Source organism: Pan paniscus, chromosome 1 (genome assembly GCF_029289425.2).
Source record: "Pan paniscus chromosome 1, NHGRI_mPanPan1-v2.0_pri, whole genome shotgun sequence".
Lineage (NCBI taxonomy): Eukaryota > Metazoa > Chordata > Mammalia > Primates > Hominidae > Pan > Pan paniscus.
In genome coordinates, this window is record NC_073249.2 from 218,679,649 (window position 1) to 218,700,221 (window position 20,573).

Genomic DNA, 20,573 nt, shown 5'->3' on the forward strand with positions numbered 1-20,573 from the left:
CCAGTAACAAAATGTCAAGACATTTTGGGTTTTGAAATGGGGGAGAGGGGGTTACTCGTATCTAGTGGGTAGAGGCCTGGGATGCTGCTAAATATCCTACAATGCACAAGACAGCCCATCCCTCACAGACAAATAATCATCCAACCAAAGTTGAGAAACCCTGTTCTAGACCAATAAAATGGGCACTATTTGAAGACGGTAAAATGGACTGGTGGCACTGCTGGTTGCCTCCCCAGCATCCATCCCTCTCTTCCTCTGTCTTAACAAGATCGCTAATTTCCTTTTTTTTTTTTCTTTTGAGACAGAGTTTTGCTCTTGTTGCCCAGGCTGGCGCAATCTCAGCGTACTGCAACCTCCGCCTCCTGGGTTCAAGCAATTCTCCTGCCTCAGCCTCCGGGGTAGCTATGATTACAGATGTGTGCCACAATGCTTGGCTAATTTTTGTATTTTTAGTAGAGATGGGGTTTCACCATGTTGGCCAGGCTGGTCTTGAACTCCTGACCTCAGGTGATCTGCCCTCCTTGGCCTCCCAAAGTGCTGGGATTACAGGCATGAGCCACTGCGCCTGGCCAAGATCCCTAATTTCTTAAGTCACACAGAGGACAGGATTGAACTCATGTCTAGTTTTGGCCTGACTCACTGAAGCATGTCCACATCATAACATCTACTTTGCCTTGTTATCTGTTTAGGGATGGACATATGATTTCAGCCCAAGTACTCAGCATAATTTCCCTGGGAGCAATGACTGGTTTAGAGCAAGGGGTACATGTCCTAGTGGATTCAGAATTACACTGAAGACTTGCTTAATGGTGGGAGAAATACCAGGAGCTGCTGCTGGAAGCCCTTCTGTGGCTATGCAGGGCCAGCCTTAGAATGAAGCAGGTTACTGGAGGCCAAGCAGGCGTGGGTGGGCCCCTCCCGGTGACACTGATGCACTGCTCAGCTAAGCCCTCACCAGAAGCCTGTGCTCCCTCTAGAGTTCAGGTTTTTGTACCCATAAGCAAGCCGGTTTGAAGTTGAATCTTCTATTACTTGCAACTGAACACCCCCTAAATGAGCCTAGTCAAAAAAAATGTATACCTAAACTTTTCGAGAAAGCAGTTAAGAGTTTTACTAACATAAATAATCTTCCAAAGGCCAGCTGGGACTCATGCTTGTCTTAACAGTTCTGAGGAAACACCCTGGACATTAATTTAATTTTGCTCCTAAGGTAATACTGTTCTAGTCAGTCACTGATGCCAAAGTGCAGAGAAAATTCTCTGTGGGGCAAGGTGCGGTGGTTCACGCCTGTAATCCCAGCACTTTGGGAGGCTGAGGAGGGCGGATCACGAGGTCAGGAGATCGAGACCATCCTGGCTAACACGGTGAAACCCTGTCTCTACTAAAAATACAAAAAATGAGCCGGGTGTGGTGGCGGGTGCCTATAGTCCCAGCTACTCGGGAGGCTGAAGCAGGAGAATGGCGTGAACCCGGGAGATGGAGTTTGCAGTGAGCCGAGATCGCACCACTGCGCTCCAGCCTGGGCGACAGAGCGAGACTCCGTTTCAAAAAAAAAAAAAAAAAAATTCTCTGTGGGATATTCCATTCACAGCAAACATCTGAAGGATTTGAATCCAGTGGAGGAAAGCTAGGAACAATTGTTAAACTACATGTCTAAAAGCAGTCATGAGGGATGCTCTTTGAAGTCTATTTGCCTAATTTTCTAAAAAGAAACTACTAATTGAATTTTTTCTGCACCTTTTCTGTTTTCAACTATGTATTCCTTTTCTGTTTTTTTAGACGGAGTCTCGCTCTGTTGCCCAGGCTGGAGTGCAGTGGCGCGATCTCGGCTCACTGCAAGCTCCGCCTCCCGGGTTCAAGTGATTCTCCTGCCTCAGCCTCCCAAGTAGCTGAGATTACAGGCCTGCGCCACCATGCCCAGCTAAATTCTTTTTTATTTTTAGTAGAGATGGGATTTCACCATGTTGCCAGGCTGGTCTTGAACTCCTGACCTCAAGTGATCCACCTGCCTCGGCCTCCTTTTAAAGTGCTGGGATTGGCTGGGCGCGGTGGCTCACGCCTGTAATCCCAGCACTTTGGGAGTCCCAGGCGGGTGGATCACGAGATCAGGAGTTCAAGACCAGCCTGGCCAAGATGGTGAAACCCCATCTCTACTAAATATACAAAAAAAAATTAGCTGGGCGTGGTGGCAGGCGCCTGTAATCCCAGCTACTCGGGAGGCTGAGGCAGGAGAATCGCTTGAACTCGGAGGGCGGAGGTTGCAGTGAGCCAAGATCTCGCCACTGCACTCCAGGCTGGGTGACAGAGTGAGACTCCGTCTCAAAATAAAAATAAAAATAAAGTGCTGGGATCACAGGTATAAGCCACCACACCCAGCCTATGTATTCCTTTTCTTTAAAGATAAAAATATGCTCCCCTAGAATCACTTGAACCCGGGAGGCAGAAGTTGCAGAGAGCTGAGATCACACCACTGCACTCCAGCCTGGGTAACAAGAGCAAAACTCTGTCTCAAAAACAAACAAACAAAACAAAAAAAACCACCAAAAACAAAAAAACTCCCCTCCCCATTCCTCTACCTTCTCTCATTATTCCTTTCCAAAACTGAAGTTTTGTATTTATTACATGAAGATATAGTTAACCTTCTAATCCTTTTACACCCATGCCTCCCTAGTTTAATTTTTCCCCTTGTGGCTTAGGCACCTCACCTCCAGTTGACAGCAGAGTAAAACTACAACGTTACTACTATAATATATACTGGGATTTTAAAAAAAGTATCTTTATGTGATCAGAAGTCATAAAATTTTAAATTATGCACACAGAATTGTGCTTTTTAACTCTGAGTTTAAACTATCAAGGAAAATTTGTAAAAACCAACTGTCTTCAACAACAGCCTCTGTTCCCTATGCATACATGCATATCGGGCACTAAAACCAAGGCCTGTATGCTCTTTCTGATAATAATCATTACCCCACTGATGGTAAACTGCTTTCCAGGCTCACAGCTTATCCACATTTTGCCAACAAATGATACTGCCAGACATCCTGCAATCCTAATCTTTGGAGGTTTGGTAACCGCCATTTCACCTGCTACCTCTATCGTGCTATTTAAAAAACATTAGGTGCTTTTCTGTATACACTGTAAATTTTTGGAAAGTTTTACTTGAAACCTGGCATTGGCTGGGCTCGGTGGCTCATGCCTGTAATCCCAGCACTTTCGGAGGCTGAGATGGGCAGATCACCTGAGGTCAGGAGTTCGAGGCCAGTCTGGCCAACATGGTGAAACCTGGTCTCTACTAAAAATACAAAAAACAGCCGGGTGTGGTGGCACGTGCCTGTAATTACAGCTCCTTGGGAGGCTGAGGCACGAGAATTGCTTGAACCCGGGAGGTGGAGGTTGCAGCGAGCCGAGATGTCACCACTGCACTCCAGCCTGGGCTACACAGAGAGATGCTGCTTCAAAAAAAGAAAAAAAAAAAAACTAACCATTAGCTGATAAAGATTTAATTTGCAGGACAAGTACCTGAGTATACCTGGCAACAGCTGCCCATACTAGGTGGGAAAACATTGAATTTTGAAAATATCTGTGTCTTATTATAGTTTAAGTTTTTCATTTTTTGTTTTTTGTTTTTCTTGTGAGATGGAGTCTCTCTCTCTGTCTCCCAGGCTGGAGTGCAGTGGAGCAATCTCAGCTCACTGCAACCTCCACCTCCCAGGTTCAAGCGATTTTCCTACCTCAGCCTCCCAAGTAGCTGGGATTACAGGCATGCACCACCATGCCCAGCTAATTTTTGTATTTTCAGTAGAGACGGGTTTTGCCATGTTGGCCAGGCTGGTCTCGAACTCCTGACCTCAGGTGATCCACCCGCCTCGGCCTCCCACAGTGCTGGCATTACAGGCGTGAGCCACCACACCTGGCCTAGTTTAAAATCTTAAAGATATACTATATTCCCATTAAAATACATTTTAAAGGCTAGGATGACAAAACAAAAAAGCACGCCATAAAAATAAGACCCAAAGCATCTAATCCAGGATCAACCTCTAAATCTAAGGACAGCTTAGCCCAGCTATTTCAGGTACTGAGTAGATCTAAATGGGCACTGTGCTGTTAAGTGGCTGCCCAGCAGATGAAGGACATCACTAGCACTAACAGACAACCAGAACCCCCATGCTATTTGATGGGGCAAATTTATAGGATTTTCGTCTTTGGCAAATCAAGCCTACATACAGAAGGGCCACCTCAAAGCACTTCTGTGTTCTTCTTGATGAGGTGGTTTAAACAATAGAAAAGGAATGACAGGACTGGGCCCAGTGGCTCACACCTGTAATCCCAACACTTTGGGAGGCTGAGGTGGGCGGATCACCTGAGGGCAGGAGTTCGAGACCAGCCTGTCCAACATGGTGAAACCCTGTCTCTACTAAAAATACAAAAATTAGCCGGGCGTGGTGGCGTGAGCCTTTAATCCCAGCTACTCAGGAGGCTGAGGCAAGAGAATCACTTGAACCCAGGAGGTAGAGGCTGCAGTGAGCTGAGATTGCACCACTGCACTCCAGCCTGGGCAACAAGAGTGAAACTCCGTATCAAAAATAAATAAATGAATAAATAAAAATACCTTTTCACGCAGGGCGTGGTGGCTCACACCTGTATAATCCTAGCACTTTGGGAGGCCAAGGCAGGTGGATCACTTGAGGTCAGGAGTTCGAGACCAGCCTAGCCAACGTGGCAAAACCCCATCTCTACTAAAAATACAAAAATTAGCTGGGCATGATGGCACATGCCTGTAATCCCAGCTACCGGGGAGGCTGAGGCACGCGAATCAAATTGCTTCAACCCGGGAGGCGGAGGTTGCAGTGAGCAGAGATTGCACCACTGCACTCCAGCCTGGGCGACAGAGTGAGGCTCCGTCTCAAAAAATAAAAATAAAAATAAAGAAATGCTTGTTCAGTATCACAGTATCATTAATTAGCAACAGTATTAAACTTGTTTGATGTTATAGTTTCCAATGGCTATTCAATAAACAAGAGAAATGTGACAGATTTTTAGTGGGGACTCTGACTTCTTTTCAAAGGAAGTGCACTTCGTCTTCTGGAAAGACGCCAGCTTAACAACAGCAGCAACTAGTTACTTGGAGCAAGGCAGCACATATTCCACCGGACTAGGTGGGACCTCTGGGTGGCCTCATTTTAACCATACAATACAGCCATTTTACACTCAGCTCCTTTCATGTTCTTCCCTAACAGAAAGTAAAATATTTTAGGCTACTGAGAGTGGATCAAAATCCAATTAGTTACTCTGAAAACATCCTTTTGGAAGCTGTCTTTTCTTTCTTGAGTCTCAAATTGCTGCCAAGACAGGAACGGAAACTTGTTAAATACAATGGCTTCAGGCGCCACCCTAATAAACTACCTACATCTTAATCAAGCAGGAGAGCTGTGCTGGCCACTGCAGATTTACTCCATCACAAGGTATAAGCCTGGTGCCCTAGTAGGAGAATCTGGCAGCCAGAGGGCACAGTGAAGGGTACAGAGGGAGATTCAACAAGACAGGGCCATCCATCTCACAGTGAGCCTCAACAGAGGCTGCTCCAGCATGCAACTCTCCTGGTTTGGAATACAAAGAAAAATTGTAAAAGACCACCTCACTGGCCGGGCGCAGTGGCTCACGCCTGCAATCCCAGCACTTTGGGAGGCCGAGGTGGGCAGAGGGGGTCAGGAGATCGAGACCATCCTGGCTAACACGGTTAAACTCCGTCTCTACTAAAAATATACAAAATTAGCCGGGCGTGGTGGCGGGCACCTGTAGTCCCAGCTATTCGGGAGGCTGAGGCAGGAGAATGGCGTGAACCCGGGAGGCGGAGCTTGCAGTGAGCCGAGATGGCGCCACTGCACTCCAGCCTGGGAGACAGAGCAAGACTCCGTCTGAAAAAAAAACAAAAAACAAAAACCCACCTCACTAAAAACAGTAAGTCAAAATCACTGAGCAGAAATTCCTTTTTTTTTTTTTTTAAATGATCCTTCTTGGCTTAAAAAACGTGTGAGACAAAAAAAAAAAATGGCCAACTTGTTTAAAATTCCCAAGAAAGACAAATTTATATAGAGTGGCTTAATTTAAGAATGCTTCCCCCTTGTGTTACTCTGAAAGGAAGTCTCCGCCGGGCATGGTGGCTCACGCCTGTAATCCCAGCAATTTGGGAGGCCAAGGTGGGCCATCACTTGAGGTCAGGAGTGCCAGCCTGGCCAACATGGCAAAACTCCGCCTCTTAGCAAAAACACAAAAAAATTAGCTGGGCGTGGCCGGGCGCAGTGGCTCACGCTTGTAATCCCAGCACTTTGGGAGGCCGAGGCGGGCGGATCACGAGGTCAGGAGATCGAGACCATCCTGGCTAACACGGTGAAACCCCGTCTCTACTAAAAATACAAAAAGCTGGGCGCAGTGGCGGGCGCCTGTAGTCCCAGCTACTCCGGAGGCTGAGACGGGAGAATGGCGTGAACCCGGGAGGCGGAGCTTGCAGTGAGCCGAGATGGCGCCAGTGCACTCCAGCCTGGGCTACAGAGCGAAACTCCGTCTCCAAAAAAAAAAAAAGAAAAAAAAAATTAGCCAGGCATGGTGGCGGGGCCTGTAATCCCAGCTACTCGGGAGGCTGAGGCAGGAGAATCGCCTGAACCCGGGAGGCGGAAGTTGCAGTGAGCCCAAAGATCGCACCACTGCACTCCAGCCTGGGCGACAGAGGAAGACTCCCTCTCAAAAAAAAAAAAAAAAAGGAAGTCTCAATGGAGACATGGAGGGAAGGGTTGCAAGGGAATGAATGACAGGGAAGAGATGAATGAGAAACTCTTCCAATCTATGAAGACCCACCGAAGTTTTTGGTTAAAGTAACCTGGTGACTGCCCACAATACAAGTACAAAAAAAGCTCAGGGACGCTTTCATCAGTCATCTTCCAAGATAAGTTTCTCAACCATTGTTTGTTGTAAGGAACATATCCAGGTAGGAATCCAGGCTGCAACTACTCAAGCCAAGATGATCATCCCAGGATAAACTATTTTATGCAAAATATCCTACACTCAAAAATTCCTGTGCCAGGCCGATGAGGTCCTCAAATTAATACTCCAAATATCTGTAAGACTCCGAAAGGACCCCAAGCCACCGGCTGTGATAAAGGAAAAAAGGAAATTACTAATACTCAAAAATATTTTACCTTCTATTCTCGGCGGGAGGTGACAAGGGGAGGTGGCGAGGGGTACCATCTCCCTTCCTAACCGCAGAACTCAACCTCCTAAAAATGCATTGTCTCCCTGGAAAAAAAGTGCCTGACCATAGACCTAATGCAGCTTTCAAAACAAGGAACACCTTACAATTCTGCGGTCTCTGGCGTTGGAAGCGTCTACCAGCCGGCGAGAAGTGTCTCAACACACCTTCCAGACCTCATATTAGTTCGGGTCCCTGGCTTAGCCACCCCGCGTGTGGCCGCAAGCATCACCGTTCACCAGCACCACCCAGGCCTTGCTGACGTCCAACGTCTGCAGACCTTTTTGCCCGTCCGGATGACCTCCCGCGCTGCCCTGAGGAACCTCGGGCACACCCGAGCATCAGCGATCCTACCACGGGCTCTGAGGCGCTGCGCTTCGGGAGAGGCCCCAGGAGAAGGGGGCGGGGGAGGGGGGGCCGCGCCACAGCGTCCAGGCTGGACCGCCGCCGAGCAACACTCGCCGGCCACTGACTGTTCAGAATGGGGAAAAGCTGGGGACGCCGCGGGGAGGACGGGCGGCGGGGCACAGCCGCCCTCGGGGCTGCGGTCAGGACGTAGGGGTGAGGAAGGCCCGACCCCCTCCCTCGGCCCTGCCCACCAGTCCCCCGACGCCGGGACTTCCTCCTCCCGAGCGCCGGCGCCGTAGCCCGGGGAAGGCCGGTAACCGCCGCGGGAGGCTGGGGCCGCGCCCGGGGCGAAGGCCGAGGGGACCGCAGGCGGTGGGGCGCGCGCGGCTGGGCCCGGGAACTCACCCGCCGGCGAAGAGGTGAAGCAGCGTGTTCTCCTTCTGCTGGCCGCCCGTCGCCATGGCCGCGCCGGCTCCGCGGCCCGTCGCCGCCCGGTGGCGAGAGCGCGTGGCGGCTCGAGGGATGCGCGAGGTCGCCGGGTCTTGTCTCCCCGCTGCCCTCAGGGGGCTGCCGGCAACGCCTCCATGCGCGCGCGGGCTCCAACGCCCGGCTCTGCTCGGCCCGCGCCTTCCGCGGCGTGGCCGCCGGCGCCTCACCGGCCTCTGCGGCGCGAGCCCGGCGGGGAGCTAGAGCCCGGCGCGCGGCCGTCACGTGGCGGGGGCCGGACCGTGACGTCACGGGCGCGCGAGTCTGGGGCGGGGCGTGACGGGGGTGTGGACCCAAATTTCGAGCGCTCATTGGTTAGAACGCGGATGTGGGCGGGGAGGTTGCGCAGTTCTGGGGCGGAGCCAGCCCCGAGCGAATGACTGGGGAGAGGGGCTGGCCTAGGCCGGAGCGTGGAGGCAGTGGAAACTGGCTGTGACTGACTGGTCCTCGCTCCTCAGAGAAGCCTCGCGAGGCCCTAGGCCTTGCCTTATTTTAAAAGTTTACTTTGTGATATTTACGTGTGCAAAAGGTGTACAAATTACGTGTTACATCTCACACCTCTGTACTCACCACCCCGTTTAGGGAAACAAAAACATAATCTAAAAAACTATAATCTAAACAGCCTTAGATAATCAGTGAGGCCCTCACGGTGGCTCACGCCTGCAATCTCAACACTTTGGGAGGCCGAGGCGGGCGGGCGGATCGCCTGAAGCCAGGAGTTACAGACCAACCTGGCCAAGACGGCGAAACCGTGTCTCTACTAGAAATACAAAAGTTAGCCGGACGAGGCGGCGCACCCCTGTCATCCCAGCTACTTGGGTGGCTGAGGCTGGATAATCGCTTGAGCCCGGGAGGCGGGGGCTGCAGTGAGCCAAGATCTTGCCACTGCACTCCAGCCTGGACGACAAAGCGAGACTCTGTCTCAAATAATTAATAATCATTATCATTATGTGGATTTTTGATCTCCCTATAAGTAGTAGTATATGCTGCGTATATTTTGCAGTATGCTTTTTGCTTCTTTTCTGATCATCTCCAGCCCAGACCTAGATATCCAAACTGCTTCTCTCAGCCTATGTCACTGGGTCATTGTCATACTCAACCTGACATCTTCTAATCTCCAGGTCTCCCCCAGATGGAGACTTTCCTGGCCGCCTTTGCAGCGCAGTCTGTCACACGACTATAGAACCAGGGCTTCTGCAGTTAGTTTGTTGATTTATTTAAGTTGTCCTTCCCATACAGGAATGTAAGCTTCAGGAGAGCAGGGACCTTATTTCTTTTGTTCACAGTTGTTCCTGACACAGTACCTGCCACCTAGTAATGCCCAAGGAGCTAATGAATAAAGGTCCCAAATTGAACTTATCATTCTTCCCCTCCCCCACACCTGCTCTACCTCTATTTCCTGTCCTGGCAGTGACACCACTGACTGCACAGGCACCAGTGCCAGAAGCTTTCCTGTTACCTTGGACTATGTCTCTCTGTCCGTCTCTCTCTCAGCAGACCACCATTCACCTGCAAAACGTACCAACCCTTTCTCTTCCGTCTCTCAGAGCTCCGGAAAGCTGTACCTTGACCAGAACAAGCAGTTAGATGTCCTGTGTGTAAACATAGAGAGCTTAAGTAGGAGGGAATTGTGTGGAAACATGGGAGCTAGCCAGCCAATCTGTATTTGATTGCTGGGACTCTTTAAATAAAAACAGCTCTTAGGAGCAGTCCTCCAAAATGCAAATACAGTGGTTACTATTAAAGCCATTGCTCCCAGGCCTAGGAGAAGGGGAAGCCATACTAGGGCATGAGGTATCTGACAAAAAGAAGTAAAGAAAACCCAGCACAGTGGCCCACTCCTGTCATCCCAGCACTTTGGGAGGCTGAGAAGAGTGGATCACTTGAGTCTAGTAGCTCAAGACCAGCCTGGATAACGTGGCAAAACCCTGTCTCTACAAAAGAAAAAAAAAGTAAAAATAAATAATTTTTTATTTTTATTATATGTTTTTTTATTTTTATTTTTATTTTTTTGAGATGGAGTCTTGCTCTGTCACCCAGGCTGGAGTGCAGTGGCACGATCTCGTCTCACTGCAACCTCTGCCTCCCGGGTTCAAGCAATTCTCCTGCCTCAGCCTCCTGAGTAGCTGGGATTACAGGCATGCACCACCACACTGGGCTAATTTTTGTATTTTTAGTAGAGACAGGGTTTCACCATGTTGGTCAGGCTGGTCTCAAACTCCTGACCTCGTGATCCGCCCACCTCAGCCTCCCAGAGTGCTGGGGTTACAGGCGTGAGCCACCGCACCTGGCCTATTATTTTAAGAGGAGGCCTCATTTTGTCACCCAGGCTGGAGTGCAGTGGCACCATCTTGGCTCACTGCATACTCCACCTCCCAGATTCAAGCGATTGTCCTGCCTCAGCCTCCTGAGTAGCTGGGATTACAGACGTATGCCACCATGCTTGGCTAATTTTTGTTGGTTTTTTCTTTTTTTTTTTTTTTGACACGGAGTTGCACTCTTGTTGCCCAGGCTGGAGTGCAATGGCGCGTTCTCGGCTCACTGCGACCCCCACCTCTTGGGTTCAAGCGTTTCTCCTGCCTCAGCCTCCCGAGTAGCTGGGATTACAGGCGCCCGCAACCATGCCTGGTTAATTTTTGTATTTTTAGTAGAGACAGGGTTTCACCATGTTGGCCAGGCTGGGCTCGAACTCCTGACCTCAGGTGATCCGCCCGCCTTGGCCTCCCAAAGTGCTGAGATTACAGGTGTGAGCCACCACGCCTGGCTTGAACCTGCTATTTTCCCTGACTAGGATGGCCCCCTTCCTAGACTTCTAGAGCTCCTCTGACACCAGCTCAGGCATTGGCCATGGCCATGTACTGGGTATACAACAGAGATTCCAATAGATAAAAACCTTTAATGAAACATTGGCAATCAAATCCAGCAATATAGAAAAAGGATAATACATCAGGACGAAATGAGAGATGCCCAGGAATTAGAGATTGGTTTAACATTCAAAAAATCAATCCATATAATTCAGCATATTAAGAGAATAACAGGGACACATGTTCCCAGGACCTCCTGGGGCTGTGTCAACAGCAAAAAAAAAAAAAAAAAAGAAAAAGAAAAAAAAGAAAAAAAACGTGAAAGAGAAAGAGAGAATAATGGAAAAAAACCTGATGACCATGTAAATTGATGCAGAAAAGCATTTGAAAAAACTGAACACCTATTCATGAAAAAAAGCTCTCAGCAAACAGGGAACAGGAGGGAATTCCTCTATCTGATATAAAGCGTCTACCCCAAACCTATAGCTAACATCACACACAACATTAAATAACTGACCACCTGCCCCTAAGATTGGCAATAAGCAAAGATATTTGCCGTTACCACTTACTCAATGTTGTGCTAGAGGCCCTAGTCAGTGCAGTAAGGCAAGAAAAAAAAAATGTATAAAGATCATAAAGAAGTGAAACTGTCTTCAGTCATAGATGATGTAACTGTTTACTAGAAAATTCTAAATAATCTATATAACAACTACTAGAACTAATTAGTGAATTTAGCAAGATCACAGGAAATAAGGTCAATATACAAAAAAAAAAAAAAAGGTTTTGCTAGCAGTAATTTTAATATAAAAAATTTTTAAATTATTTTTAGGCCAGGCGCGGTGGCTCACGCCTGTAATCCCAGCACTTTGAGAGGCTGAGGCAGGCAGATCACCTGAGGTCAGGAGTTTGAGACCAGCCTGGCCCATAAGCTGCTACTAAAAATACAAAAATTAACTTCGGCATGGTGGTGGGCGGCTGTAATCCCACCTGCTTGGGAGGCTGAGGCAGGAGAATGGCTTGAACCCAAGAGGCGGGAGTTGTGGTGAGCTGAGAACGTGCCATTGCACTCCAGCCTGGGTGACCAGAGTGAAACTCCGTGTCAAAAAAGAAAAAAATTATTTTTACAGGCTGGGTGTGGTGGCTTACCTCTGTAATCTCATCACTTTGGGAGGCCACGGTGGGAGGATCATTTCGGCTGTAGACTAACCTGGGCAACATAGCAAGACCCCATCTCTATTTTATTTTATTTTTATTTATTTTTTTAGATGAAGTCTCACTCTGTCACCAAGGCTGGAGTGCAGTGGCATGATCTCAGCTCACTGCAACCTCCACCTCCTGGGTTCAAGCAATTCTCCTGCCTCTGCCTCGCGAGTAGCTGGATTACAGGCACGTGCCACCATGCCTGGCTAATTTTTCTGTATTTTTAGTAGAGACAGGGTTTCATCATGTTGGCCAGGCTGGTCTTGAACTCCTGGCCTCAAGTGATCTGCCTGCCTCAGCCTCCCAAAATGTTGACATTACAGACGTGAGGCACCACACCCGGCACCCAACTCTATTTTAATATTAAAAAATTTTTAAATTATTTTTACATCCCTTCTCGGCCTTTTGGCTAAGATCAAGTGTAAAACGATTTTTATAGCTGGGTGTGATGGCACACACCTGTGGTCCTGGCTACTTGAGAGGCTGAGGCAGAAGGATGGCTTAAGCCCTGACGCTGGGCGTGGTGGTTCACGCCTATAATTCTCACACTTTGAGAGGCTGAAGATTGCTTGAACCTGGGATTTCGAAACCAGCCTGGCAACACAGATGGACCCTCACTCTATAAAAAATTTTAAAAATAAGCTGGGTATGGTAGTGCGTGCTTGTAATCCCAGCTACTCTGGAGGCTGAGGTGGGAGAATCTTTTGAGCCTGGGAGGTTGAGGCTGTTGTAAGCCGTGATCGCACCACTGCACTCCAGCCTGGGAGACAGAGAATGACTCCATCTCAAAAAATAATAATAAAATAAATAATAAGAGCAAAGAAAGAAACCAGACATAAAAAGTATATGATTTCATTTACATGAAATTCTAAAAAAGGTAAAACTAATCTTTAGTGACTGAGAACAGATGAGTGGATGGATGCTGGGGGCCGGGGATAGGAGGGGACTGACTGCAAAGAGACTGGAAAAAACTTCTTAGGGGTGACAAAAATGTTTCATACCCTGATCAGGGCATATACATACAATGAGAATCTTTGTTTTTGAGACAGAGTTTTGCTCTTGTTGCCCAGGCTGGAGTGCAATGGTGCCATCTCGGCTCACTGCAACCTCCGCCTCCCATGTTCAAGCAATTCTCCTGCCTCAGCCTCCTGAGTAGCTGGGATTACAGGTGTCCGCTACCATGCCCAGCTAATTTTTTGTATTTTTAGTAGAGATGGGATTTCATCATTTTGGCCAGGCTGGTCTCGAGCTCCTGACCTCAGGTGATCCACCGCCTCAGTCTCCCAAAGTGCTGGGATTGCAGGCTTGAGTCCCTGCGCCCGGCCCATACAGTGAGAATTAAACTCGTTAAAAGTCATACTTAAAATGGGTGCATTTTATTGTATGTTAATTATAATGTATTTTAGAAAAGTGGACCATAAAGTAGGCCAGGCGAGTTGGCTCAGCCTGTAATCCCAGCACTTTGGGTGGCCGAGGTGGGCTGATCACTTGAGGCCAGGAGCTTGAGACCAGCGTGGCCAACATGGCAAAACCCCGTCTCTACTAAAACTACAAAAATTGGCGGGGCGCGGTGGCTCACGCCTGTAATCCCAGCACTTTGGGAGGCCAAGACGGGCGGATCACGAGGTCAGGAGATTGAGACCATCCTGGCTAACGCGGTGAAACCCCGTCTCTACTGAAAATACAAAAAAGTTAGCCAGGCATGGAGGTGGGCGCCTGTAGTCCCAGCTACTTGGGAGGCAGAGGCAGGAGAATGGCGTGAACCCGGGAGGCGGAGCTTGCAGGGGGCTGAGATCGCGCCACTGCACTCCAGCCTGGGCGACAGAGCGAGACTCCGTCTCAAAAAAAAAAAAAAAAAAAAAAAGGAACTACAAAAATTACCTGGGCATGGTGGCGGGCGCCTGTAATCCCAGCTACTTGGGAGGCTAAGGCAGGAGAATTGCTTGAACCCAGGAGGTGGAGGTTTGCTTGAACCCGGGAGGTGGAGGTTGCAGTGAGCTGGGATAGTGCCACTGCACTCCATCCAACCTGGGCAATAGAGCAAGACTTTTGTCAAGAAAAAAAAGAAAGAAAGTTGACTTATAAAGTAAAAAAGCAAGGTGGATTACAGACATAAATATATGTATATATGTATGACATGCCAGGTGTAGAGAGGAAGAAGTTCACAGACAGTTATACTCAGAGATTCATTTAGGTGTTCCTGGGTCTCTGACTTGGTGCGGTGGGAGAGGAGAAGCTTGTTTGGGCTTTTTGTAACCATTCCAAATTTGAAGGGCCTGAGGCTTCCTGCTGACCTGTTGTGGATTTATTTCGCTTTCTCCTCTGACTGCTTGTTGGCAAACCACTAATTGCTTCTTTAATCCTTGTTTTTCTGCAAAAACTGCTGGCTATTGGAAAAACCTCCATCCTCTCCCAAAAGTTTGGGGTTTCATTTCTTTGCAGGGGATTGTAAGGAGCATTTCAATTTAGCAGAGAGCCAAAGGCTGGGGCTGGACCTCCCAGGAGGCCTCACTTAGGGGGAGAGGAAGCTGTGAGGCCTGTTTCTGCCCAGGGGCAGCAGGAGCAGGTAGTGCGATTTGGGGGCAAAGGACAAATACCCAGCAGGTCACTGGTCCTCTTCTCATTTCTCCTCAACCAATCCAGCCTGAGCCAGGTTTCCAGCTATGGGCCTAATGAGACCGCAAGTCAAGCCTCGTTAATGAAAGGCCTGTGTTGTTCCAGCTCTGACAAGGAAAAGCCGCTGCCTGTTGCGAGTCCCGCTCTGTGCCTACAAGGCTGGAATGTGTTTTTCCAACTTTGTGTGAGCTCTTTGTCCCTGCCCACAAATGTTCATGATCATTTCTTATAAGGAGGCAACTTTGGTGCACTATCTCAAGTCTAAGAGGCCCAGACTTACGTTTCTAATGTGTGTGTATTTTTAATTTTTATTTTTTTGAAACAGTTTTGATCTTTTGTCCAGGCTAGAGTGCAGTGGCGTGATCTCGGCTCACTGCAATCTCTGCCTCCCAGGTTCAAGTGATTCTTGTGCCTCAGCCTCCCAAGTAGCTGGGATTACAGGTGCACACCACCACACCTGGCTAATTTTTGTAGTTTTAGTAGAGACAGGGTTTCACCACGTTGGCCAGGCTGGTCTCAAACTCCTGATCTCAGGTGATCCACCCATCCTGTGGCCGGGTGCGGTGACTCACACCTGTAATCCCAGCACTTTGGGAAGCTGAGGCAGGCAAATCACCTGAGGTCGTGAGTTTGAGACCAGCCTGACCAACATGGACAAACCCCATCTCTATTAAAAATTAGCCAGGTGTGGTGGTGCATGCCTGTAATCCCAGCTACTCAAGAGGCGGAGGCAGGAGAATTACTTGAACCTGGGAGTTGGAGGTTGCAGTGAGCCAAGATCGCACCGTTGCACTCCAGCCTGGGCAACAAGAGTAGAAACTCTGTCTCAAAAAATTAAAATAAAATAAAATAACATATATAATCCTTAAAAAAGGGGTGGGGCGCAGTGGTTCATGCCTATAATCCCAGCACTTTCAGAGGTGGAGGAGGGCGGATCACAAGGTCAGGAATTTGAGACCAACCTGACCAACATGGTGAAACCCCGTCTCTACTAAAACTACAAAAATTAGCCGGGTGTGGTGGTGCATGCCTGTAATCCCAGCTACTTCAGAGGCTGAGGCAGGACAATCGCTTGAACCTGGGAGGCAGAGGTTGCAGTGAGCTGAGATTGCACCACTGCACTCCAGCCTGGGCGACAGAGCGAGACTCCGTCTCAAAACACACACACACACACACACACACACACACACACACACACACACACACACACACAGCTGGAGGCTGGGAGCAGTGGCCGATGCCTGTAATCCCAGCACACTTTGGGAAGCTGAGGTAGGTGGATTGCTTGAGTTCAGGAATTTGAGACCAGCCTGGCCAACATGGTGAAACTCCATCTCTACAAAAAATACAAAAATTAGCCACACGTGGTGGCAGGTATGGGTGTCTGTAGTCCCAGCTACTTGGGAGGCTGAGGTAGGAGGATGATTTGAGCCCATGAGATGGAGGTGGCAGTGAGCCAAATTTGTGCCATTGCACCCCAGCCTGGGCAAGACAGCCAGATGCTCTCTCAAAAAAATAAATAACTAAAACTAAACATAAAATAAATAAAATAAAAACACCCTGAAACTGCGTCAGTTTGCCTCTAAATGAAGTGGAGCTAGGCCGGGCTCTGCTGTCAAGGCAGTTAACCTCCGGCCTTCAGGGCTTTTGGATTTCAGAATTGTGGGTGAAGGACTGTGGATCTGTTTCACTTCATCCACCTGACAACCCTGCGAGTGAGTATTCTCAAAGCTGGCCAGGCTGAGTGCTTTGCCCGAGGTCACAGAGCCGGTGCTGGCCACACTTGCAGGAGCACGTTCCTTGAGCACTGGCCACCTGCCAGCACTTCATGCACCTAAACTCATTTAGGCCCCTAAGAAGCCATGTCCTTTTTCTTTCTTTCTTTTTTTTTTTTTTTTTGAGATGGAGTCTCGCTCTGTCTCCCAGGCTGGAGTGAAGTGGCATGATCTCAACCCCCTGCAACCCCCGCCTCCTGGGTTCCAGCGATTCTTCTACCTCAGTTTCCCAAGTAGCTGGGATTATAGGCGCCCACCACCATGCCCGGCTAATTTTTTTTTTTTTTTTTGAGACGGAGTTTTGCTCTTGTTGCCCAGGCTGGAGTGCAATGGCACGATCTCAGCTCACTGCAACCTCCACCTCCCAGGTTCAAGGGATTCTCCTGCCTCAGCCTCCTGAGTAGCTGGGATCCCAGGCATGCGCCAACATGCCCGGCTAATTTTTTGTTTTTAGTAGAGACGGGGTTTCTCCATGTTGGTCAGGCTAATCTCGAATTCGTGACCTCAGGTGATCCACCCACTTCGGCCTCCCAAAGTGCTGGGATTACAGGTGTGAGCCACCACGCCCGGCCTAATTTTTATATTTTTAGTAGAGATGGAGTTTCACCATATTGGCCAGGCTGGTCTCAAACTCCTGACCTCAGAAGATCTGCCTGCCTCAGCCTCCCAAAGTACTAGGATTAATGGCGTGAGCCATGGCGCCCAGCCGCCACGTCCTCTTACTCCCATTTTACAGATGAGCAAACTGAGCCTGGGAGAGGTTAATAACTTGTGTGGAGTTATGATGTGAACCCAGGTACCCCTGCCTGCAGAATGGGAGTGCCTAACTCAGAGCTGGGGCAGAGGTCAGCACACTCTCCCTTAGGTCAGGCCAAGTGGGTTCAAATCCCAGCACCCTGGGCACCTCACATAGCCTCTCTGAGAATCTGTTTCCCAAACTGTTGAGGGCAGATGGAACTGCCTCAACAGGACCTGGCTCACAGGGCTGTGGTAGGATGACAGACGTTAACTGTGCCTCAGCCAGAGAAAGTACCCAGTAAGCAGAAGCCCCATCATTGTCATGTTTTCGGTCCCCAGCCCTCAATATGAGTTTCAGCCAGCTAAGCGCCGTGGATCATCCCTGCAATCCCAGCACTTTGGGAGGCCGAGGCGTGTGGATCATTTGAGGTCAGGGGTTCAAGACCTGTCTGGCCAACATTGCGAAACCCCGTCTCTACTAAAATTACAAAAATTAGCCGGGCATGGAAGCAGATGCCTGTAATCCCAGCTACTTGGGAGGCTGAGGCAGGAGAGAATCGCTTGAACCCAGGAGGCAGGGGTTGCATTGAGCTGAGATCGCACCATTGCACTGCACCCTGGGCAACGCAGTGAGATGCCATCTCAATTATATATATATATACATATGTGAGTTTAAGCCACATTGATTGTGGGCGGGCAGCTACCAGTTGGAAAAGCTGCTGGGTGAGAGACTTGGAGGATCCTCAGCATACAAAGTGGGTTCTACGTTCTTGTCTCCAGAGTGTTGCTCTCCTCAGCCTGATACCCAGCGCCAGCTGCTCTGAATACCAAGGGGTGCTGCGCCAGGGGCATCACCATGGATGTGGCCATCCCCTAGGGAGAAACCACAGCGTCTGGACCCACAGCAGCTTCCAAGCAATGAATGAGTGGGGGCGGAGCAAGAGAAAGCACACGGCCGACCTATTGCCCAGGCTGGTCTCGAACTCCTGGGCTCAAGCAATCCTCCCACCTCGGCCCCCAAAGTGTTGGGATTACAGACGTGAGCCACCATGCCTGGCCAACAGGGTAATTGGTAGACAAAACACATAAGACATAAGAACAAAGCTGGGAGTCCCAGAGGCTCAGTGCAGATAATGCAGGTAGGCGTAGGCTCCAGCTGATGTCACCAGCAGTGACTTCTGCATGCGTCAGGGAACTGCTGAGAGACAGAGCAGCTTCAGGCTCTCAGAAGTCACTTTCATTTTTCAATGGGCTTTTTTTTTTTTTTTCCTGAGACCAATTGCCCAGGAGGCAGAATCAGGACACTCTCTAGAGGGCCAGCAAGCCTCGGGGCTTTGAAGATTTCATTACCACCTAGAAATTATTCTTTGTTCACTGCCCTCCCAGGGGAGCTGGCTCCGGTGGCAGACCTGGCATCACCACAGTCTAAGTAGGGCAGAGCTGGGGTGCTGCCGCTCTAGGCCCAGCAAAACAGAGGGGCAGGCCTGCAGAAGGGACCCAGACCCTAGCGAACATCCAGAGAGTGCCGGCTCTGCGCTTTAGTCGTATTGACTCAGTTGTTCCTCAACATTGTCAAGTGGGGACTATTTTATTACTGTCCCCATTTTACAAATAAGGTGACTGAGGCACAGAGGATTTGAACCAGTGCATTTCAGCTCCAGAGTCTGTGCTCCACCCACTGCCAGGATGGATTAGAGACTCCAGGCAGGGAGCATTCCCAGCCTTTCTTCCTCTGACATCAGTTAAGCCGACCTGTAAGCCATCTTTCCCCTTGACCAACTTCTTTGTGCTGATTTTTTTTTTTTTAATTTTTAGTTTTTAGACAGAGTCTCACTCTGTCGCCCAGGCTGGAGTGCAGTGGCACGATCTTGGCTCATTGAAACCTCCGCCTTCCAGGTTCAAGAGATTATCCTGCCTCAGCCTCCCAAGTAGCTGGGATTACAGGCGCCTGCCACCATGCCTGACTAATTTTTGTATTTTTAGTAGAGATGGAGTTTTGCCATGTTGGCCAGGCTGGTCCTTGGCCTCCCAAAGTACTGGGATTACAGGCATGAGCTGCGGCGTGCAGCTCTCTTCGTGCTGATTTGTGAATCTGTTGCCAGTGAGGGGAAAGGAAGGAAAGCCAGATGTGGAAGGAGATGCACTGGGTTCTCATTACCAGACATGGTTTCATGAGGGCCTGTGAGATGCTCACCATCAGAGCTCATGAACACTGAGCACTTCAAGGCATGCTCTGCCACTTTCAGGAGTGTGACTGGGACTACAGGTGCACGCGACCACACCCGGCTAATTTTTATATTTTTAGTACAGACAGGGTTTCACCATATTGGCCAGGCTGGTCTCGAACTCCTGACCTCTTGATCCGCCTGCCTCGGCCTCCCAAAGTGCTGGGATTACAGGCATGAGCCACCACACCCAACCCACTGATGGTTAATATTAAATGTCAACTTGATTGGATTGAAGGATGCAAAGTATTGTTTCTGGGTGTATTTGAGACAGCCAAGGAAGAAGGGCTCCCTGGAGATCGTTTAACCGGCCTGCGTACCGGGAGGAGTGTGCACTGGGGTGGAGCCTTGGGAAGTTTGGGCTGTTTGCAGTGGGGAGGAGCCTGGACTCTCCAGTTCCTGGGTGGTAACCTGGGATTCAATCTGTGAGGTGGGAAACCTACCAGCAGGACCCTCGCTTTGCTGAGAGTTCCTGTTTCCCCTTTTGTCCTTTTTGCCCAGTAAATTTCATTTTTCTCACCCTTCAAAGTGTCTGCGAGCCTAATCTTTCCTGGTCGTGTGACAAGAACCTGAATTTTTCTTTTTCTTTTTTTTTGAGATGGAGTTTCGTTCTTGTTGCCCAGGCTGGAGTGCAGTAGTGGCTCGATCTCGGCTCACCAAAACCTCCGCCTCCCTGGTTCAAGCGATTCTCCTGCCTCAGCCTCCTGAGTAGCTGGGATTACAGGCATGTGCCACCATGCCCGGCTAATTTTGTATTTTTAGTAGAGATGGGGTTTCTCCAAGCTGGTCAGGCTGGTCTTGAACTCCCGACCTCAGGTGATCCGCCCGCCTTGGCATCCCAAAGTGTTGGGATTTTCCTACAACATGTCTGGGTGTTGCCAGAAGAGATTAACATTTGAGTCAGTGGACTGGGAGAGGAAGACCCACCCTTAGCGTGGGTGGGCACCATCTAATCGCTGGCCACCACGCCCGGCTAATTTTTTGTATTTTTAGTAGAGACAGGGTTTCACTATGTTAGCCAGGATGGTCTCAATCTCCTGACCTTGTGATCCACCCGCCTCGGCCTCCCAAAGTGCTGGGATTACAGGCGTGAGCCACCGCACCCGGCCAGGGATGACTTTGAATAGACTAGGAGGCA

At 49.4% G+C, this 20,573-nt stretch overlaps 1 protein-coding gene across 1 annotated transcript in view; it reads right to left on the minus strand.

The window, feature by feature from the left end:
- SLC25A33 (solute carrier family 25 member 33) overlaps positions 1-8,319 on the minus strand; it is a 42,926-nt gene extending 34,607 nt beyond the window's left edge. Inside the window, exon 1 of the mRNA XM_034954819.3 lies at positions 7,997-8,319. Within this exon, the coding sequence (XP_034810710.1) occupies positions 7,997-8,052 (56 nt within the window). The 5' untranslated portion in view covers positions 8,053-8,319. The remainder of the gene's footprint in view (positions 1-7,996) is intronic.
- Positions 8,320-20,573: the final 12,254 nt, after the last annotated feature.